At 39.7% G+C, this 24,862-nt stretch overlaps 1 protein-coding gene across 1 annotated transcript in view; it reads right to left on the minus strand.

Annotated features, from left to right (window-relative positions):
- Positions 1-24,438, minus strand: part of TMEM114 (transmembrane protein 114) — a 125,596-nt gene extending 101,158 nt beyond the window's left edge. The window contains exons 1-2 of the mRNA XM_088466906.1: positions 24,255-24,438; positions 24,061-24,141 (exon numbers count right to left, since the gene is read on the minus strand). Coding sequence (XP_088323032.1) covers positions 24,061-24,141; positions 24,255-24,438 — 265 coding nt within the window. The remainder of the gene's footprint in view (positions 1-24,060; positions 24,142-24,254) is intronic.
- Positions 24,439-24,862: the final 424 nt, after the last annotated feature.

Below are 24,862 nucleotides of genomic sequence, written 5' to 3' on the forward strand. Positions count from 1 at the left end.
CTTTAAAGTGTTTTATTACATGAGTTACAGCATAATTGGAGTCAGTAAAGATTGTGCTGATTCAGGTGATATTTTGGGGGTAGGAAGAGTATCCCAAAATTCCATGGGTATAGAGGTTTAAGAAGAGTTATATGTTTGAGTAGGGGGTGGACCTGAGTAAAGATCTTCATAGAATGAACACATAATTTCAATGATTTCTGTATTTGTCATCGTAAGAGGACCTTGTGAAGTTTTCAATGGGTGAGCAATCTTGGGAGGTCGCAAGCCTGCAAGAAGATTCGTTAATAACTTCCCAGTCTTGTTACCAAATGTGTGATACCTTTAATTGACAGAGAACAGTAAATGATCTCCCAATCCCTGCATATATTCTTCAAAGTGTGTTTTTGCTAACAAATAGAGAGGTTTATTGTTGGGATTTGGCTGTGTTTTGTACTGCTGAAAGGCTGATGTTAAGGAAGCTTGAAACTCCACATATTGGGCTGCAATTTTTTTGTTAGATGCTGACACATAGGAAATGATTTCCCCTCTAAGAACTGATTTAGCCATTAACCAGAATAATATAGGGTCTGTCTCCAAGTGCGCCAGATTGTCCATTTTAAATTCTTCCCACACTGCCTCCAATCTATTCCTAAATTTTAAGGACTTGGATAAATATGAAGGAAATCTCCATATCCTAGAAGTTTGCTCAGTGTCGGGAATTTGTAGTGAGGCTGAGACTAAGGCATGATCTGACAAAGGAGATTGTTTCTATTTGAGTATTAGTCATATTTGGGAATAAGGTCAATGAGACTAAAATATAATTGATCCTGGTAAGTGTATGATGAGCTGCCGAAAGGCAGGTATATTCCCTGTCTACAGGGCTCAGAACTCTCCAAACATCGATCAATTGCAATCTATCTGCAAATAGGGGTACACCTTGTTTTGGTAATGGGGGGTGTCTTTTCGATTGTTGGGATCTATCCAGATAGTTAGAGGACATTAAGTTGAAATCCCCACATATGATGAGTGGGTCAGATGTCAGTGGGCTAAGAATTGCAAGAAATCTTTGAAAGAAAATTTTAGAGTAAACGTTGGCACATATATGTTGCACAATAGATATTTATGATTCTGTATTTTAAGTGAAATTACTACGTATCTGCCTTCAGTGTCCACATGAGTTGTTATAATTTCAAAAAGGAATATGATGTTTAATCAAAATTACTACACCTCGGGCCGTGGAATTAAATGAACTAAAACCTACTACTGACCAATTCACCAAGTTAAGTTTTGTAATTTCCGTTGGAGTGAGATGTGTTTCCTATAGGAATGCCAAATCAATATTTTGCTTATTGAGATAAAGAAGGAGTTTTCTTCTTTTTGCCAGGGAATTAAATCCCCCGACTTTCCATGAACCAATATTTATGTCAGGCATCTCTCAAAGGAAAAAACAAAGTGAGTATACAATCGAGATAATATTATTATTTGAAGAGCTTCATACCTTGGGAGGACAAGGCAGACTGGGAAGGAATGAGATGATGGGGAAAAAAGGGGGAACAAAAGAAAGAGAACAACAATACAAATTTAAGGTATTTCTTCTAGTCACAAAACTTAAAACATGTTGATAAAGTGTAAGAAAAGATATATGTGACATTAGACTTCCATATATCTTAACTAGTATTAAAGGAATTGAAGTGAAACTATCCCGGTTATAAGTGGAAACCGTGATGAAAGAAGAATGGAAATAAGGATAAGCTCAACCAATGTGTCACGGACGTATAGTAGATAACATTTACTTTAAACCAAAATTAATTGGCAATAATGATAAATATATATAGTAGAGGCACTGACTTAAAATATATAAATTCGGATATAGGGGTTGCCCCCTCCCTCTGTGTTTATTCATTTTTTTATAATTTTTTTTTATGTTTTTATCACTGTATATGAAATACACTACTTAACTAGGAGAGATAATGAATATATGTTTAGGTCGAAACCAAGTCACCAACCAAATCCAAACTTGAATATAACCTAGAACATGGTAAAGATTTGATTAGTGGTATACTGCTTCATAATATAGCAAAACTTTATACTGAGAAGATTTAGCTTATGTCAGGTGGTAAAGGGTCACTGATGTCAAGAGAGGTTTCTTGAGATAATTCTCTTAAGAATGCTGCAGCATTTCTGGGGATCAGGAAGTCCTTATGGGAGAATCCATCATATAGACGTAAACATGCTGGATATACCAAACCAAATTTGTGGCCCTCTGCGATCAGCTGCAAACATACCTTGTGTAAGTAATTCAAGCAATGAAAGAGGATTACTCTGGGACGAGGCTTGCTTGGTGAGTGTGGTGATCACACCTTGTTTACTCTTTCTATTACTAAATCCCGACAGTCTTGTTCAATGCCCAAAAGTGCTGGTAATGTGTCTCTGACAAAGGTCCTCATTCAGAGCTGGACGCTCTGAGCAGAGCGCTCGCTCTGAATGAGGGCCGTCCTCCATAAAAATGGAGCATCCTCCTGGACGCTTGTATAGCTGTGGGTCACCACCCACAGCTCATACGAGCGTGCAGGATGATGGTCGCGATGGTTTTGACCATCGCGACCATCGCCAGTGCGACCAGAAGCCTGTGGTTGGGGTTTTCAACCACAAGCCCTGGAGTGATTTTGGCTCTATCAGAGCCAAAATCACTCCCACTGACATCACTAGTGATGTCAGTGGGGCCGGCTTCTGATGGTAGGCGTTCCCTTGGGAACGCCTCCATCTGGGAGGCACGCCCCCGGCACGCCCACCAAAGGGGGCGAGCTGTCAATCAACATCGACAGCATGCCCCCTTTGATCAGAAAGTCCTTCGCTCGTCGCGCCTGGCACATGCGCACGACGGAGCTCCCTCCGTCGTGCGCATGCGCAGTGCACACCATCGACCCACTTGCGAGCGGACAGCCGCTTGCGAGTGGGTCTGAATGAGGCCCAAAGTGTGCTAATGAAGCATTTTTAACTGATTGAGGGAGGCCCACGAGTCTAATGTTATTCCTGCAAGATCGATTTTCCATATCATCTTACTTGTTCCATATTTGGTGATTATCAGTAGTTAGTTGTTTGACAGATTGTTTCAGCCCTTCAACATCATGTGTGGCTGCTCTGTATTTGGAGTGTGATGTCATTCACAGCCTAGGAGAGGAGAGGGGCCATGATGTTTTTTTTGGCCTCCACCACCGCACTATATTTGACAGGGATATCCGGTGTATTGACTACCTGATCCACGACTGTGGGTGGTGTGTCTGCCACTGTTTTTTTTCATGCTGGGGATTCGGGATCATGCCCCGTCTCCGGCGCCATGTTGCTATCTGCACAGCGTTTCTCCTGTTGCGCTGCCTGTGTGTTCACCTGCATCACCGAGGGATAGTAGCGGTCCATGTTAGTGTCCCACAGGGTGTCAGCAGGTGCAGAGGTGAGTGGAAGCTGTTTCCAGCCTTTTAATGGTATTTGCTGGGACAGCTATGAAGGAGCTCCGTACTATGCTGCCTTATTCCATCAGACCAGAACCGGAAGTCCCATTGTGACTTTTTAATGGTGATTTCAATGTTGTCCACTGGCTGAGATCCATCTCATCTGAGGGTTGAGTTTTCCCCATGCAAATGAGACAATTCACATCCAGAAGGTGACTCTTATGTTTAGCCATGGTGTCAGTCTCTCTTTTGGCAGAATTTGCACAAACATGGTCTTGGGGCACCATGATAAATCAGACAGACCCTCCAGGGTAAACATCTGATCTGGTGTTGTATCTATTTCTATTAAACCTTTGTGTGTGAGTTTAATCATCTGCCGCTTGTGGTTGAGCTCTTTTTATGCTTTCTAAATGATCTCCAAACACAACGTAAAACTTAAACCTTACAATGAAATGTTGCTTTTAATGCTCTGTTCTGCTTGTTCTAATAACACACTATAACACACTAAACTTATAATCTTTGCTTTTGTTTTCATTTTTGAATAGAACAGTTTTAGAATTTAGGATGTCTACTCTATATAGGTTTGTAAATAAATATAGGCTTTAGTTTTTTAGAGCATATAACTTTATAAGCTATTAGGATAACATTTCTGCTATGTTTAAGATTAAAAAAAAACAACTTTTTGTAACAACTTAAAAAATAAATTTTCAATGAATTATTCATGCAGCCCCTTGACAGACAGTAGCACAGCACCCCTGCACAGCTACGCCAATGACAGGTGTGGCTAACATGCACACAATAAAAATTGATTGTTTCTTATTTTGGGCAGCAGCCCCTCAACAGACAGGAGCACAGCACCCCTGCGCACCTACGCTGATTACAGTGACAACCAGGTGTGGCTGACACACACACAATAAAAAATTGTATTTATTATTTTGGGCAGCAGCCCCTCAACAGACAGGAGCACAGCACCCCTGCACAGCTACGCTGATGACAGGTGTGGCTAACATGCACACAATAAAAATAGTTTATTTATTATTTTGGGCAGCAGCCCTTCGACATACAGGAGCACAGCACCCCTGTGCATCTAAGCCGATGACAGTGACAGCCAGGTGTGGCTGACACACACACAAAAAAAATTGACAAAAAAAAAAGACAATATGTGTTTATTTTTTTTCCAGCTCCAGAACTTGGGCCCAGAGCACAGATTGATGATGACTGGAGTCAGGCAGCACTAGATTGCATTGATGATTTGCTAGATCTTGTGCTGCTAAGCCTAACATGCACAGACACACAGACAATTATTTGAAAAAAAAGACAATATGTTTTTATTTTTTTTCCAGCTCCAGAACTTGGGCCCAGAACACAGATTGATGATGACTGGAGTCGGGTAGCACTAGGTTCCGACTTGCTAGATCTTGTGCGGCTAAGCCTAACACGCACAGACACACAGACAATTATTTGAAAAAAAGACAATATGTTTTTATTTTTTTTTCCAGCTCTAGAATTTGGGCCCAGAGCACAGTTTGATGACAACTGGAGTCGGGCAGCACTAGTTACAGTGTGTATATTAAAATATCACTATAATGTAGAATGATTATTAAAATCAATATAAATTAATACTCATCACGTAATCCCAGAACCATTTATATATAAATGTGATAATTTTCCCAGAGCTTAGAGGTAACACAGAAACCAGCATATCAATAGAGATGGCTAAATGAAACTACAATCTACAAATGATGGGTTAGAACTGCGCTCTGCTGTATGGGCAGATGGGCTGTGAGATGTATTGTTTGTGTCGGGGTGCTGCACCTTCCTAAAAGCAGGAGTACCGGGTCCTGTGTAACGATATAATGGGGTAGAGGGTGCGGAGGGTGTGCTTTCCCTATGGGTGTAATGCTGGAGTAATAGTGTTGTGGTCTTATGTGTTCAATGTTGTGTGTGGAGTGATGGGATGTAGGGAGGGAAGGGGGTCTAATGGACTGGAGGTGGTGGGTGAGGAAATTAAGACAGAGGCAGAAATGGGGGCCAAAGGGTTTATTGGAAAAAAACAGTACTAATCCTGTCCGGTCCCAGGCACCCAGGTTGGGTGAGCAATCCACTTGGGGGTGTGTGTGGGTGGAGACTGGGGAGGTGAGAGGACCCTTTTAGGTGGCTCCTTTCTGTGCAGTTCAATAGACTGGCACGTTACCCCTGCTGGACCTTTGGTCAACAGTCTTAGGATGTCTCGGGGGGAGGGGAGTGGTGGGTTGGCAGCGGGTCTGGCGGATGTGGATGTATACCCTGGCGGCGTCCCGCGCAGGGGTAGAAGTCTCAGAGTCACTTACCTACCGGTAGGATTTGTTGGTGAAAAAGGCTTGGGCTGCTGGTAGCTGGTGTTAGTTTCCTTTTGCAGATGCGGTGTTGGATGGCTGCTGCGGTGTCAGCGGTTGGAGGAAGCTCTGTGTGTGGTAGTGGCTTGCTGGTGCACTGTGGGGCTTGGTGCACTGCGTTGCTGGCGTTCTGTTCCTGCTGCCTGGTGGGTGCCTGCTGGTGTGGATCGCTTAGGGATTGCTGCTGGACGAACAGCTGTGAGTGGAGCTGGTGTTGGTTGCTTCCAGGGGGCGGTGCGTGGTCGCCTGGGTCTAGCAGGTGGAGTGGTGATCAAGAGGGGTGCGAAGGGCTTTGCTAGGTGTGATGCCCAGCGCGGCCCTGCGGGTGGTGGGTAGAGAGGGTTCTGGAAGCAGCAAGGCTCGACCGAGTTCTCCGCAGGAATGAAGAGCTCTGGTGTAAGCTGGCTGTGGTGTCAGAATGTAGGGGGTCTCCAACGCGTTTCGGCAGGGGCTCTGCCTTCTTCAACCACTCCACCTGCTAGACCCAGGCGACCACGCACCACCCCCTGGGAGCAACCAACACCAGCTCCACTCACAGCTGTTCGTCCAGCAGCAATCCCTAAGCGATCCACACCAGCAGGCACCCACCAGGCAGTGGGAACAGAACACCAGCAACGCAGTGCACCAAGCCCCACAGTGCACTAGCAAGCCACTACCACACACAGAGCTTCCTCCAACCGCTGACACCGCAGCAGCCATCCAACACCGCATCTGCAAAAGGAAACTAACACCAGCTACCAGCAGCCCAAGCCTTTTTCACCAACAAATCCTACTGGTAGGTAAGTGACTCCGAGACTTATACCCCTGCGCGGGACGCCGCCAGGGTGTACATCCACATCCGCCAGACCCGCTGCCAACCCACCACTCCCCTCCCCCCGAGACATCCTAAGACTATTGACCAAAGGTCCAGCAGGGGTAACGTGCCGGTCTATTGAACTGCATGGAAAGGAGCCCCCTAAAAGGGTCCACTCACCTCCCCAGTCTCCACCAACACACACCCCCAAGTGGATCGCTCACCCCACCCGGGTGCCCGAAACTACAATCTAATTAGCATTTGTTAAGGTGTTCACACTTCACAACATACCCACGGCAAGAGGCTTTTTCCTCTTGAAGCCTCCTCACAGGTGATTGGACATGAGTTTCAAAGTAAAGGATTGAAACACCCCCTTTTTGAACACACCTATCAGGTAATAGAAAAACGGTTGGATTCTCACAGAGATTAGACAAAGGGTCTCTCTCAGATGCTAGCAGACAGTTGGAGAAACACACATTCTTGCAAGGAGACACAGGCAGAGCAGATTTCCCCCCCAGAAGGAGGCCAAAATGCAGCTTTATTCCCCAGGAGAATTAATTATGGCATTATGGGAGATTTCAATGAGGGTTTTTCTGACATTCAAAATGGAGTTTGTGTTCAGAGACCATGCGGTTTGAACAATAGGACATGGGCCCCAACAACACACTCTCTCTCTCTCTCTCTCTCTCTCTCTCGTGTCTAGTATTGTTAAGTTTAAACACTGTTTTATGAAGATTGATTTGATGAATATGAAAACATTTTACTTATAACATTTTGTGTGCATCGTTTTCCTTATGAAAGAAAATTATGCAAATGATTTAAAGGGCATATAATTCTGGTTAAAAACGTTGCGAGTTTATATATTTATGTTACGTATAACCTGTTATTAGTTATTTAATAATGAATAGAATAATTTGCTTCAGATATATTGGGATTAAACAGGCTGGCAATGGCCTGGGTGTACAAAAAGAAAGAAGGAAAAACACCCCTCATCATTGGCACCCGAACAGGTCTGTTTATAATTGTGGTAACTTATCATTGCTGCTGTTTACAATTTTAATTCCCACAATTAAAAAAGCAGAGAGTATCCACATTTTTTTTGTGTTAGTTTTGGGGTTTTTTTGTTTGTACACAAGATGCCACTTGTAGAATGGCAATCCAGCTATGCCTGATTTAATTATAATTCTCACACTATGTTTGTTTTCATTTTTGAATGGTTGCACAAGATATGTAACAGTTTCTCTTTCCAAGAAGCATATTTTGCAGGACTGCAAGTCACACTGAACAGCAGGCTCTAAGCAATGGTGACTCCTGGTTATTCAAGGTACCCTGTATTAACCCTTTCTGTGCTGCATATATCATATCTGCAATAACACACTACAAAAAAAAAATAAACACACTCACACTTGGTACAATAGATCTCTTTACAACATCATGGCTGCATTACCATGAGGCTCCACCATCCCCCATTCATAGTAACACAAAAGCACACAACTCTCACATGCAAATATATACACAAATAATTGTTTTCTCTGATAGATTGCAATCCACAATTTATTTATAGATATTTATCTGCCGGAAGTGAAGGAAGACATTTATAGCCCTTAAAATATACATACAGAATATCGTATATCCCCCCCATACACACACGCATGTACACTTCTCACACATACATTCACGGTATATCACTCCATTTATTCACCCTGCAGCATATTTGCAGTGAAATTTGTACATTAAGGTACTCATTGGCACATGTACAGTGCATGTTTTAAAGTACTGGAGAATTCATAATTAATCCCAGAAATCACTAATATTTTCATATATTTGAAGCAAATGAACGTAAATTGGAAATTCATCTTAGTGATGGTGAAATTATTTTACCTATTGTACTGCAATGTATTACAGGATTGTTCCAATGGCGTGTGTTCTGATAATGTCACAAACATTACAATTGGCAGATTTTATGATGTTTATTATGAATAATCATGATTTACACAGGAGCTAGAATTCAGCTCCAATGTGAATTATGATTTGCATGTATTACCTTCTGTTGTTCTCAATGTCTGATTGTGAACAAAAGGGGGGGTTTATACACAATCTCGGAAAACAGGGATCTGTGTAATATAGAGCATTACTGAACACACACATGGCTGCAATACAGAAGTTTTGAGGTATTTGTGTTGTACACGTGATCTGTGTGGAGTCTGTACTTGCATCATATAAAAATTTTGTGTGCAGTTTGTATGTACTTCTGAAAAATCCTTGCTATACAACAGTTGATAGATTTATTTTAGGTGAAGAAATCCACTTCTGAGTAAGTTGTAACATGTGGTGTGTTATACTGTATTATCTGTGTATTAGATCGCATGTAAATCACATAAAATCTTACAGTTATAACTGAGTATGATTTGAAGGTTTGCGTAATATGCATAATACATTGTTTAAGATAATCAGGCACTTGATGTGTTTTGTCAAGGAATATAAGGACGGTATTAGCCCTGTGATAGTTTGCATGTTTAGCTCACATGAAGCTTTTTTGCTATACATGCATAGAGCATAAGCGATGATGACCCAGTGTCTGGGGTCTGTGGTATAGGACAGGATACATAAGAATACTGTATGGAAAGGTTAGCAAGGTTCAAAGAGATTTAAGATGCTTATGAATATCTGAGATGTCACGGATATTTTTGACGTGTCCCATAATAATGGTAAAGCAAGTATTGCTTACGATGTAAGGCATTCTGTTGTTTTAATTCTAACCATTACTTCCTACAGAAGCATGCCTTTAATAGTTGTCTGAGTGGGTACTGCATTTTGGCAACGTGGTAAGAATTATGAGCAGAGAAGCGCGCACTGAGAACCTGTGAATGGCATGAATTGGCTACTTTCGCTGGGTGATCTCAGTTCTGTAAGATAAATTCTCCAATCTTGTAAGGATTGAGGACTTAATTTCCACCAATATAGACAGGAAAAAGTAATACACCAGCAGTGTCAGACTGGAACAATGGGGATCACCGGAGGTTTTCTGTACCCCTATGGTCCAGTCTGACCCTGTATACTAGTCATAACTCAGATAGATATGGATTTCCATAAATAGATTAAGTAACTCACAAAGGGAGGTATATGTGTTTAACCCATTTATTCAGTTCTGTGACAGATATATATAGGTGACACCGGTGTGAAGCTTAGAATCAGGTGATGTATTGCTAAGCAGGGTATGATTAATTGGATCATATAGCAGGTTTGCAATGAGTCCTGTAATAATCGTTCTATATATATTGGTAAGCAGAATATGGTTTAAAAAGACTGAATCGCAGGTCGGCAAAGTCTGTAATAAAGGTAAAAATGAATGATTTCATTTAAGATGCCACAGATGTTAGGATGTCTGAATAATTGTTTCCTTCAGGTAAACAGGTCATGAGTGTTAACCACTATAGGTAGGTTGAGTGCTCCACAAAAGAGAGTTTTTTTCTTCTTTTTACTTCATCAAACAGGTCATGTGGTAAGTATATATGACTGCAGGAAATATGATTTTTAGACAGCGATATACATTACATTATAGATATTAAGAACAATGTGATATGCATAATACGTTGGACATGAGATATTCTTTAGAAGTAGGGATATCATATGAAAAGCAGAAATAAGGAAATCTAGATTTGTCGTTACTGCAGTAAATAAGGATACGTCTTTATGATACTGATTACAGGTGATAATGGATTTAACTTTTATGCTTTTAGCAATGTTTACGGTATATGCAATTGTTCTCAAGACTGTATATGGTATATCGGTTAAAAACAGACAGGTGGTATAAAATCCTGCTCATTTTAAAATCCCAGGTGTATACAAGTAAAGTATAATGGTATAAATATGTATATCAGAGTAAAGGATTCAAAATTCCCCTAGTGGTAGAAAATAAGTATTGTAACCCCTGACCAAATTCATAGGAATTGGAAGATGGGTGAACAAGGTCTTTTTTTGTAGGATCTTGGAAATATAGTAATAGCTTAAAATACTGTGTATATCTCATGAAGTGACGTATGTGGTAAATGCCATCGGAACTGTTGTAAGTGGCAATAGGTCATAAGGAATAGTGTTTATAGATCCCAAGTGATAGTTAGTAACAGGCACAAACGTGATATTGTTGTGTTCATAAATCCCTGTAAAATGTAGTTAAATTGTGGTGTAGGATTTACAGATAACCCAATGGTGGAGGTTTCATTCACCAGAACAGGGGGGTTGCCATAGATCATAAAAATATGCATATGATCATACTGTTTTAAATTGTTGCAGTGACAATAACTCAGCGGAATGTAAGTTTTTTTCCCCAAAAACACCTCTTGTAATTTTGATGTTTTACCTCTTGTGACCAGTAGAGACACTCACAGGTCCTAGGAGGAGAAGTAGTAGAAGGGGAAATACACATCCATTTCCCAGCAGAGGTAGTAATACCTGGAATTACTAAGGCTTTTCAATGAAAAAAATTACATTTAAGGTTGTTTTAAAATGGTCTTATATTTAAACAGGTTCCACAAGGTGATTTTCTGTTATTACTAAATGAATTGGGTATATCTATTAACAGTTTGTATGTTTAGAATAGATAAGAATTAGTTACATATTGACATGTCTGTATTATGTAAACTAACATTTCTTTCTATTTTCTCGGAACACCGGAATGCAGGTTAAAGTAGTTCAAATGGCCCAAGACTTCCCTGATTCTCCTCAACAATTAATACACAGATTATTGTCAGGAGAAAAGGGGGGGTGTTATATGGGTATTTGAAGGTTGGAAATTTAGAATTTCCCAGATTACTGATTTTTTTTTGGAGATTTTCATAGAAAATGAGAAAAACAAAGGCATTGTAGGATCTTGAATGCCATCTAGTGGAGAAAACAAAGTAAAGTTGAGTCTGTAACACTCATCAATTAATGATATGTGATTTTTGGAAACTCCAATATGTAGCAGACAAAATTCTAAATTATCACAGTGGGTGGGGAGGGACTGCTAAAGCACGTAGAATCTGTTTTTCGAAATATAAAGAGTTTATGGCCCTCCCTTTGAAGATTTTTCACTCAACGAGATGCAGATCAGAATGCTACCTTGTGTAAGTAATTCAAGCAATGAAAGAGCGTGACTCTGGGACGAGGCTTGTTCGGTGAGTGTGGTGATCCCACCCGGTGTACTCTTTCTGTTATTAAATCCTGACAGTCTTGTTCAATGCCCAAAAGTGCTCGTAATGTGTTTCTGACAAAGTGTGCTAGTGAAGCATTTTTAACTGATTGACGGAGGCCCACGAGTCTAATGTTATTCCTGCAAGATCGATTTTCCATATCATCTTACTTGTTCCATATTTGGAACAAGTAAGATGTGACAGGGATATCAGGTGTATTGCCTACCTGATCCATGATTGTGGGTGGTGTGTCTGCCACTGTTTTCTTTTATGCTGGGGATGTGGGATCATGCCCCGTCTCTGGCGCCATGTTGCTATCTGCATGGCATTTCTCCTGTTGCGCTGCCTGTGTGTTCGGCTGCATCACCGAGGGATAGTAACGGTACATGTTAGTGTCCCACAGGGTGTCAGCAGGTGCAGGGGTGAGTGGAAGCTGTTTCCAGCCTTTTAATGGTATTTGCTGGGACAGCTATGAAGGAGCTCCATACTATGCTGCCTTATTCCATCAGACCAGAACCGGAAGTCCCATTGTGACTTTTTAATGGTGATTTCAATGTTGTCCACTGGCTGAGATCCATCTCATCTGAGGGTTGAGTTTTCCCCATGCAAATGAGACAATTCACATCCAGAAGGTGACTCTTATGTTTAGCCGTGGTGTCAGTCTCTCTTTTGGCAGAATTAGCACAATCTTGGTCTTGGGGGCACCATGATAAATCAGACAGACCCTCCAGGGTAAACATCTGATCTGGTATTGTATCTATTTCTATTAAACCTTTGTGTGTGAGTTTAGTCATCTGCCACTTGTGGTGGAGCTCTTTTTATGCTTTCTAAATGATCTCCAAACACAACGTAAAACTTAAACCTTACAATGAAATATTGCATTTAATGCTCTGTTCTGCTTGTTCTAATAACACACTAAAACACACTAGACTTATAATATTTGCTTTTTTTTATGTTTTTGAATAGAACAGTTTTAGAATTTAGGATGTCTACTCTATATAGGTTTGTAAATAAATATAGGCTTTAGTTTTTTAGAGCATATAACTTTATAAGCTATTAGGATAACATTTCTGCTATGTTTAAGATTAAAAAAAACAACTTTTTGTAACACAACAACTTAAAAAATAAATTTTCATTGAATTATTCATGCAGCCCCTTGATAGACAGTAGCACAGCAACCCTGCACAGCTATGCCAATGACAGGTGTGGCTAACATGCACACAATAAAAATTGATTATGTTTTATTTTGGGCAACAGCCCCTCAACAGACAGGAGCACAGCACCACTGTGCACCTACGCCGATCACAGTGACAGCCAGGTGTGGCTGACATGCACACAATAAAAATTGTTTATTTATTATTTTGGGCAGCAGCCCCTCAACAGACAGGAGCACAGCACCCCTGCGCAGCTACGCTGATGACAGGTGTGGCTAACATGCACACAATAAAAAATAGTTTATTTATTACTTTGGGCAGCAGCCCCTCGACAGACAGGAGCACAGCACTCCTGTGCATCTGTGCCGATGACAGTGACAGCCAGGTGTGGCAGACACACACACAAAAGAAAATGACAAAAAAAAGACAATATGAATTTATTTTTTTCCATCTCCAGAACTTGGGCCCAGAGCACAGATTGATGATGACTGGAGTCATGCAGCACTAGATTGCATTGCCAACTTGCTAGATCTTGTGCTGCTAAGCCTAACACGCACAGACACACAGACATTTATTTGAAAAAAAAAGACAATATGTTTTTATTTTTTTTCCAGCTCCAGAACTTGGGCCCAGAACACAGATTGATGATGACTGGAGTCGGGCAGCACTAGGTTCCGATTTGCTAGATCTTGTGCGGCTACGCCTAACACGCACAGGCACAGAGACAATTATTTGAAAAAAAGACAATATGTTTTTATTTTTTTTTCCAGCTCCAGAACTTGGACCCTGAGCACAGTTTGATAACAATTGGAGTCGGGCAGCGCTAGTTACAGTGTGTATATTAAAATATCACTATAATGCAGAATGATTATTAAAATCAATATAAATTAATACTCATCATGTAATCCCAGAACCATTTATATATAAATGTGATAATTTTCCCAGAGCTTAGAGGTAACACAGAAACCAGCATATCAATAGAGATGGCTAAATGAAACTACAATCTAATTAGCATTTGTTAAGGTGTTCACACTTCACAACATACCACCGGCAAGAGGCTTTTTCCTCTTGAAGCCTCCTCACAGGTGATTGGACATGAGTTTCAAAGTAAAGGATTGAAACACCCCCTTTTTGAACACACCTATCAGGTAATAGAAAAACGGTTGGATTCTCACAGAGATCAGACAAAGGGTCTCCTTGCACATTCTTGCAAGGAGACACAGGCAGAGCAGATTTCCCCCCCAGAAGGAGGCCAAAATGCAGCTTTATTCCCCAGGAAATCTGGAGATATCTACTCATAATGGCTAAGTAAACTGTACATTAGATAGCCTATATGGGTATTTGTAACAAGTTTGTATTAATCTGTTTACAGCTTATATAGATAGTTTGTAGTGATTTATGTAGTAATCAATCTGTAGTAGACTATATGTGTAAAACGTTTGTATTGTAGTTTCGGAAAAGGCTGGGTTAACATTCAATAGTGAAGTGAATTTCTAACAGCAAGCTATATGGGTGACTCTGTAATGTAGAATATGTAGCAGTGCATACAGTGGATTAGTAGTGTATACCTTGTCTTGTTTAATGGAAGCTACAGTTTCGTAACATGGTGTAGATTTCAGGTTACAAAGGAAATTCCATGTGCTCTCCCCCTTCCCCCATTGAACAATGTGTTTAATGGAAATTGAAGTTGGTCCATGTGGTTGGTGGATGCTTTATAGTATTATGATAGAATTGTGTACTGAGATATACATACATACTCGGTTCCATGTGTTGTGATCATGGGCCCTCATTCAGAGCTGGACGCTCTGAGCAGAGCGCTCGCTCTGAATGAGGGACGTCCTCCATAAAAATGGAGCATCCTCCTGGACGCTCGTATAGCTGTGGGTCACCACCCACAGCACATACGAGCGTGCAGGATGATGGTCGCGATGGTCTTGACCATCGTGACCATCGCCAGTGCAACCAGAAGCCTGTGGTCGGGGTTTTCGACCACAAGCCCTGGAGTGATTTTGGCTCTATCAGAGCCAAAATCACTCCCACTGACATCACTAGTGATGTCAGTGGGGCCGGCTTCTGACGGTAGGCGTTCCCTTGGGAATGCCTCCATCTGGCAGGCACGCCCCCGACACGCCCACCAATGGGGGCGTGCTGTCAATCAACATCGACAGCACGTCCCCTTTGATCCGACACAACGAGCGAAGGAAAGTCCTTCTGGCGCATGCGCACGACGGAGCTCCCTCCGTCGTGCGTATGCGCAGTGCACACCATCGACCCACTTGCGAGCGGACAGCCGCTTGCGAGTGGGTCTGAATGAGGCCCATAGTTATAATATCATAGTTTTGGTGTTATTTCAGTATTATGATAGAATTGTGTACTATGAGTTGTATAGTGGTATTTTAACTATTACAGAGGAATCAGCTTATATGTATTATACAACGTTATAGTATCTGAAAAGCTTGTATAGTATAGTGGATGTAATCATAGGCTAGTATCAGTGTTATATCATGGAAGTTGAAAATATTAGACACTGGTATACAATATAATGTACTGTTTTGGTCCAAAGATATCACACAGTTGTGTGTGAGAATATTGGTATTACAGAACATGGCATTATGGGAGTCTTCAATGTCAGTTTTCAAAATGGAGTTTGCCTAGGGATCATGAGGCTTGCAAACAAAGGAAGAACATGTGCTTTGGCCCTTCCCCCTCCCCACGGTCTAGTGGGTACTGGATGAGGTCTGTTGTAGGATGGTATTGTTGTACATGTTGGAATATTAAATGGTGCAGTGTTTGCCTGATGTGTTGGCATATGATATTCAGCTTGCATATTTAATTAACTATGGCATTATGGGAGATTTCAATGAGGGTTTTTCTGACATTCAATATGGAGTTTGTGTTCAGAGACCATGCGGTTTGAACAATAGGACATGGGCCCCAACAACACACTCTCTCTCTCTCTCTCTCTCTCTCTCTCTCTCTCTCTCTCGTGTCTAGTATTGTTAAGTTTAAAAACTGTTTTATGAAGATTGATTTGATGAATTATAAAAACATTTTACTTATAACATTTTGTGTGCATCATTATCCTTATGAAAGAAAATTATCCAAATGATTTAAAGGGTATATAATTCTGGTTAAACACGTTGCGAGTTTATATATTTATGTTACGTATAACCTGATATTAGTTATTTAAATAATGAATAGAATAATTTGCTTCAGATTTATTGGGATTAAACAGGCTGGCTACAAAAAGAAAGAAGGAAAAACACCCCTCATCAGTTGCGTTGCCGACTTGCTAGATCTTGTACGGTTAAGCCTAACATGCACACAGACAAATATATATTACACAAAAAAAATTTGTTTAATTTTTTGGGGGGTCCAGAACTTGGGCCCAGATGCACGCAGCAGACAGCACAGCAGACAGCACCAGCCCAGATGGATCAGCAACAGCCCAGATGGACACAGCAGACAGCACAGTGACAGCAGTAGCACCAGCCCAGATGGATCAGCAAAAGCCTAGATGGACACAGCACACAGCACAACAACACCAGCCCAGAATGGATCAGCACCAGCCCAGGACACAGCAGACAGAACAGGACACAGCAGACAGAACAGCACATCATCTCTCCCTAGCCCTACACTACCCACCCTCCCTATTCAGTCTCCACAGCCAGAGTGAAATGGCGACCGCTGCGTCCCTTAAATATATAGAGACAAAAGCTCACACGCCGCGAGATTTCATCTCTATGGTTTTGCCTCGATTTGAGTGATCCGAGTAAGGCGGGAACATCCGAGCCGGCTTGGATCTGACTCGGATCTACAAAATTCTGGTGGGTTCGGGTCTCTGAAAACCGAACCCGCTCATCTCTACTTTTAAGTTCACCCTTTTCACCACTTTAACAAATAGATTTTCATAATTTTGCATTATTTATTAACAATAAATTATTATTATTTTTAATTATAACTATATGTGTATATATGTAGATATTTGTTTTCATAATAATAATATGTACATATTAGTGAACATGTTTTTTGTTTTTTATTATATTCAAGTATCACTACACACTTATTTATAACTTGATAAATTATAGCATTTTATAATCTAGTTATATGTTTTGATATGTATATATGATACTGAATATCTAATCTTCTTTCTTCTTTTACCTATGTATATCTATTAATTAATTTTCTAAGGGCATATTTTAGTCTGCAATTGTGTCTTATTGAGCCTTATAGGCTTATTAACATATTACACATAAACAACATGTAATCATTAATAAAACATGATAGTCATACAGCAGTGCAATCGAGAATTCCCTAGCACATCAGATGATAAAGTCTTCTTTCCAGCAACTTTTTCCTAGTGTCCTGTTACCTAGGATACATAGTAATCTGTCCTTTGCCAATGAGACTGGGCTGATACCATAACAAAGCATTGATTGGCCGCAGGCACAAATATAGAACAGCCCTCCATGAGATCATGGAGCTGAACTGACGAAGCCTTTAGGTGAAAAGCGCATCTTCTGCCTGTTGGGAGCCTCCTGAGTGCACGTGGAGACTCCCGCTATCTGGACACCGCCGCAGTCGCACTAAGTATCAGGTACTTTCTCTCCCACTCCTAGGAACATACGGACTACACCGCCTCATCCAATGTTCCCACTGCACTGTTATGCGACATCAGTGGGGTGAGGTGAGCTACTTGTAGATCCGGTTTTGTTACCTTTCTTTATATCTTTTTTTCTATGGTGTTGTATGCATGGGAGCCTGGAGACACTGATAAGCTCCATGCTGAGAGATCTCTTGCAGGTATTAGGTGCAAGAGACTCTCTAACTCCCTGCCATCACCACTTATCTGTCTGTATAATATCCTAAAGGCATTCCCACTCCCTTACTGTCCCACTAGTAAGCTGGTACATATACCTATATACCAGGCTTAAGGTGGATTAATACGGGAGATCAGCGGGTGCCGACCTCTATATTATTTCATACCCTCATGGTACATGTGGTGGGTCTGCTCATATCCCATTCAATACAACTGTAAATGGGATACTGAAGCAACCTATCCCCTTACCTTTAAGTGAGTGGTATCTTTTACCTGATTTATTATCCACTTAGTGCTATGATATATCTCTATCCATCTTTGTTGTAAAACATTGATTTATTACTTTAATATATTGCCTTTATATAATTGGGCAACTGACATCTTATGATGAGTTGTATTGTTGATTAATTATTGCATGTCATTATGGCAGACTGATGTTCCAGTATTTCTTTCAGAAATTTATCTTTTGAAATGTATCTATTTACTAGTACATATGTTATTTTGAGATTTTCTTCTCCTGCAAATCTCGATTGCACTGCTGTATGACTAACATATTTTATTAATGATTACATGTTGTTTATGTGGAAAAGAGGATATGGTGATTATTCCACCGATATATTGGCTCATTATCACATGTATTTGAGATAAATTATATTATATAGAACTGTGTCAGCATATATATTAATGTATTGGTGCAAGTGTTTCAATCTTCACTTGTCTATTCATTATACCTTGTTGCATCAAGCTATGATATTGATGATTGATTGATTATTGCATGTTGTTATGGTGAACCGATGCTACAGTATTCTTTCAACATATAGATTGGTTCCAACAACAATTGTACCAATTATTTCACTTGGTGCTTTAATCTTCACATAACTATTCACTATACCTTATTGCATCAGGCTTTGATATCGATGATTGATTGATTATTGCATGTTGTCACAGTGAACCGATGTTTTAGTATTCTCTCAACATATAGATTGGTTCCAACAACAACTGTACCAATTAGTTCACTTGGTTATTTCATTATGGTGAGTTATGACAATGCAGGTATTACTACTTTAGAACTATGAGATCCATATTCCAATACTAGCTGTATTCCTCATATAACTATTTTTATTGTATGTTGTTCTATGTGGTTAGTCCTTCTTATATGATTATTCATTTTTCTTGTATGTATTAAACGTTACGTTTTACTATAATATAGACAACTTTTCTGTGCCCCAGAAACAAGTGAATACTTTTCTCCCTTTCTTTTTAATCTTAGAAAAGCACCAGATGTACAGAAGAAAAAAAGGAAGTTTTGCAGCCATTAGCAGGCACAAACTTTGTTCAGCGTATGTGCTGCCCATGGACCATCTTACTGTGGCTGGCAGCTGCTATATTACTGTAGCTCTCCTCTGCTCATTAATTAGACTGCTTGTAGCTGCTAAACTTCCTTTTCATCTACCTGTGGTGCTATACTAAGATTACTCATGGTCTGCATTCATTAAGAACTTTATGGGCCTGATTCTCAGATGTGCTAGTGCCACTGCAGGTACAAATTTATACACAGCAGCTGTGTGAAAATATGCAGATGCCCTGTGACATGCCTGCGTTTGAGTCGTCACTCACCTGTTGTCGAACACAGTCAGTTCCTACCTGTCAATCACTTTGCGAATAAATCTTCACTGCAAGCAACAATGGTAATGATACTTAACGCAAACGCAGTACTACTCAGACAGATGCATAAATTACCGAAATTCGCTGAACTATGTAAACATCAGTATTGCGTCTATCTTTGAGTCAGGCCCTATATACTGACACTCTTTTTATATGAATCAAACTTATTGGACTTAGAGCCTGGTTCAGCAGCGATCGCAACTGTGATTGTACACACAATAGGCTGATTGTTGCATTCTGCCCATACGTATGCATCGCAGGGCACGTGTGAGAACACTCCACTGTGAACTTTATTGCGATCGCAGTGACTACGCAGACCCATTGCATAGTGATTGACAGGAAGTACCATTTGGTGTGGTGACGGGGGGGTGGTCGGCAAAATGCGGACGTCCCAGTGCATTTGAATGCCGTTGCAGGGGTGTGCATAAATTAGCCACTGCGATACCATACGCAGCTTGGGCTTGCACTGCGTGCAATGAGGTTAGCAATTCCTGAGTAAGGTCAGACCTTGTGCAAGTGTGCGTGAGGCTGCAATGGTACTCGATGTTACCAAATGGTTCTGCAGACTTGCTAAGTGAAGATAAAGTGAGCATCCTTATGTTAGACTGTGTATGGCATTGCGATTGCAATCATTAGTATATGTTTGCAGTGAGACTGCGTGCGTAATTGCTATTGCAATCACAGTTGCGATCCATACTAAATCAGGCCCTTAGTCCTAAGGCCCACAAAGTCACTGTGCTTGTATACACAGAGGGCTAAGGCTCACAGAGTCATGATGCTTTTAATTTATTTTATATAGAGGGCTAAGTCCCATGGAGTCACTGTGCTTGTATACAAAGAGGGCTAAGGCCCACGGAATCACAATGCTTGTATACACAGTGGGGTATAGCACCAAAAAAAGTCAGTGTGCCCCCTTCCACAGTCACTTTTGCCAGAACAGCCACTTGTGAGTCTCTGGACATAGCACTTAATCAACAGAGTATAGTGTAGCATCAGCATGCAGTGTGCCCCCTATACAGCCACTTTGCCAGCACAGCCTCTTGTCCCACTCAGCCAGCCAGTGATCAGCAAAGAATTGTGCAGCATACATCAGCGTGCCCCCTATACAGCTACTTGTCCCACTCAGCCAGCCAGCCCAGTAGCAGAGCAGTGTGCAGTCCGGAGTGTGCAGGAGAAATGGCGCAGAGTCGCAGTCCTGTGACTCGGCGCCTTATGTAGAGGTGAACTCTTGTCTCTTCCGAGGGTTCGACACTCTTGTGAGGATCCGGTGGGACTCAGATCCCTATGTTCGGAGCGGTTTGGATTCCACACAATCCGAACCGCTCATCTCTAGTTTGGATAGAAGTCATTTGGCAGCAATCTGATATGATATCATTCACCCTGAAAGGTTGGTTGCATTCTTTGCATAATGGTTATTCAAAACTAAACATCCATCTGGTCTTGGACATAATTGGAAGCAATGTCACCTGCTGATGAAATTGGGGGATGATTCAGCATTGCAAGCAATGAACGTAGATTCCCAATTATCATGATTCTGCGCGTGTGCAGAATCCATTCTTCGAATGTGCAGAATGGGTCCTGCGTAGTTGCATGCAACCCCTTCTGTGCCTCTGCCTGATTGACAGGTAGTGGCATTTAAGGAGCGGTGTGGGGGCAGGGTCAACCAATGCAGCTTCTTGGCCTCGCCAACTGGCCAGCCTGAGTAAGCAGTGTTGTGATCACAAATGCAGTAGGAGGTGTCATACACCTGCATTTGCATTTGCATATTAGCAAGGATGGAATTGCAAAGCTACCTGCGTGCAGTTTTGCAATTCCATCTGATGCTGATCAAATCAACATACCAAAATCAAGCTATTCCATCACAAACTATGCAGGCATCCTGACTGTGTCCTTGCAATAAAATAATGATGGACACTTATGAGCCAGTTTCTCTCCAGTCATACAGTACTTGCAGAATGGCATATATACCTTTCCCAAACACTTAAGGTATGTTTCATCTGCCATATCACCCCACCACAACCATCACAAACGCACCTTTCACAGCACCTATACACTGAGAGCATCCATAATACTGCTGCCACAGTAGACCCATCTAAAAAAGAAAGAGATGGGCAACAGGGGTTACATTATAAGTTCCCATGACCACCATGAAGCAGTGTGAGTGACCCATCCCCAAGAATCACATTTTGGGGAACCATCTGCACAACAGATCTTACATCTGCCGTAAAAATACCTTAGACTGTCTCTCCTATGCTATCCTTCTCAGCTGCTCAAATACCAATTAAATGCAGGTGTAAACAAGGCAAATACAACATATTTAGAACTAAAAACAGACAATGCACTGAAGTTATCAGAGATGTCTTAACATGGCAAAAGGTGTAGATGAACCATTGCATATACAATATATGATCAACAAAGCTGAGCAGCCATTAATTATACAGATTATTGAGCATTCATTTAAACAATGTAAAGTTAAAAAAATTACACATTTTAGAAAACAGTTTCAAGACTTGGCAGTGTTAGATGAACCATGCAAAGAGGCAAAAACTTAATTTCAGGCATTTTACATGTATGGGCAACATGTATGTAAACCACCTTGACAGAGCAAATCAAGCTATGCTGATACATTTATTAGGGATACAAAGAAAAATAATTTGATTTTCAAATCCCTGGTAAATAAAACTGGTAAATATTCCTGGGGCTTAAAAACATTTCTTACACCAGACATCGTATACTTATTAATAGATGCAAATAAGAAAGCATATGAGTTTTTACATAATTCCAAAATAGTTGGTGTCATCTTTTTAAATTTAGTAATATTGTTACAATTATATAAATGTATAATTAAGGTGCCAACATATTACTTCAGTAATATTTTTTGGAACTGTGGGAGAAAACCAGATGGAGGAAACACATGCAAACACATGGAGTACATACTAATTCCACTCATATAGGGTTCTGGACAGAATCTAGCTCACGGTCCCATCAATGTATTGATTTATGAAATGCTATGTACAACATCGTGTCAACTTTATAAAACTATTTTTTACTTATTTACATAATGAATTCAACTCATGAAGAAACACAATTTGTGATGTATTGTAATTTGTCACACTATTCTGTAATACTTTCAATGACCTGCAAGTGGCAATCATGCGCTAGCAAGAAAATATAAACCATCATCACATTTCAATTATATCCTGCACTAGTTTAGCTATTTTCCAATAGGTAAACAAAAAGTGAATTAATGTATTATTTAATTTATATATTACATACTTTAAAATATATTCCAATTTAATGAGAAAAGCAACAAAGATATTTTTCTGTGCTCTGATACTATTATACTAGATAAGATTAAACAATGTAAAGTTAAAAAAATTACACATTTTAGAAAACAGTTTCAAGACTTGGCAGTGTTAGATGAACCATGCAAAGAGGCAAAAACTTAATTTCAGGCATTTTACATGTATGGGCAACATGTATGTAAACCACCTTGACAGAGCAAATCAAGCTATGCTGATACATTTATTTGGGATACAAAGAAAAATAATTTGATTTTCAAATCCCTGGTAAATAAAACTGGTAAATATTCCTGGGGCTTAAAAACATTTCTTACACCAGACATCATATACTTATTAATAGATGCAAATAAGAAAGTATATGAGTTTTTACATAATTCCAAAATAGTTGGTGTCATCTTTTTAAATTTAGTAATATTGTTACAATTATATAAATGTATAATTAAGGTGCCAACATATTACTTCAGTAATTTTTTTTGGAACTGTGGGAGAAAACCAGATGGAGGAAACACATGCAAACACATGGAGTACATACTAATTCCACTCATATAGGGTTCTGGACAGAATCTAGCTCACGGTCCCATCAATGTATTGATTTATGAAATGCTATGTACAACATCGTGTCAACTTTATAAAACTATTTTTTACTTATTTACATAATGAATTCAACTCATGAAGAATCACAATTTGTGATGTATTGTAATTTGTCACACTATTCTGTAATACTTTCAATGACCTGCAAGTGGCAATCATGCACTAGCAAGAAAATATAAACCATCATCACATTTCAATTATATCCTGCACTAGTTTAGCTATTTTCCAATAGGTAAACAAAAAGTGAATTAATGTATTATTTAATTTATATATTACATACTTTAAAATATATTCCAATTTAATGAGAAAAGCCACAAATATATTTTTCTGTGCTGCGATACTGTTATACTAGATTTGTATGCAGGATGTACTACATCACATTTTGAAAATAATGCCATATGTAATTTCAACACTATTAAAATATTGATACATTGTTCTTCAAAAATATAGTTTCATATTAGTATTTTTAAAATATTTGAGATTTTTCTTAATTTGCCTACCATCAACAAGTCTCTGTAACTAAAATGCTTATATTAATTTGTCTTTGAATTTATATCACTCAAACAAACCCCATATAGAGTGTATATATTATAGTTTAATTATTGTAAATGTATTTGTAGAAAAACTCAATTTCAATTCAGTTTGGAATAGAATTAGTGCATTTTAATCAATAAAAATCAGGGGTTTCTTAAATAAATGTTTCATTGAATATATATATATATATATATATATATAATGTGAGAAATGCAAAATTCAACTTACTTAATAGTTGTTTCTGTGAATCTGTAAAGTTTACGTTACCATGCCAGAAAGGATTTATCAAAGTGGAGCATTTGTCCTTGACTGTAAACAAAAGAAGAATAATTGGATAAAAATTAAATTTCTCTAAATAAATAGATATTCACACATTTTATGAATAGGCTTAACTTACTAATGCAAATTACTATGATACTTACATTTACATGTCCGCCAAAGTCCTGAGTGAGAGCTCATGGTCTCAGAAAAGTTGTTCTTCATTTCCAGTTTGGAGGCATCAATAATATACCAAAAATCTGTTCCAATAGCAACCACCAAAAATATAAAGCTCAAAATACCTACAAAGGTAACAAAAATAGTCAATATACTCAACTTGAGCTTCATTATAGATTAGATTATAAATAATTTAAAAGGTCAGTGGTGATGTAAATAGTAGTATTCTGTGCTACAGTTTCCATTAGGATGAAGCTAGCATCATGTTCCATAAGCACAGCAGCAAAATCTGTCTTCTTCTAATGTAGGTTCAAACAATTCTAGTGATGTTGTAAAATAATCAGTGGCTGGAGCAACAATTCAGCAGACACTGCTGCGAGCATGCAGCAAGCTGAGCACTGAGAGCTTTCTGGTCTCGCTTATGAATAAGTAAGGCATAGAGACAGTAGAAAAGGATATATATTGTGAGCTGCAAATGAACAGTGTGTTTTTATTAATTTTCAAAAGCCCCTCTTCTATTTAACATAACATCGAGCAATTAAAAATCAAAGAAATTAATGAATTTAAATGTATAACTTAACCATTAATCAATGAA

This window comes from Taudactylus pleione, unplaced genomic scaffold (assembly GCF_031769625.1).
Source record: "Taudactylus pleione unplaced genomic scaffold, aTauple2 ptg000066l, whole genome shotgun sequence".
NCBI lineage: Eukaryota > Metazoa > Chordata > Amphibia > Anura > Myobatrachidae > Taudactylus > Taudactylus pleione.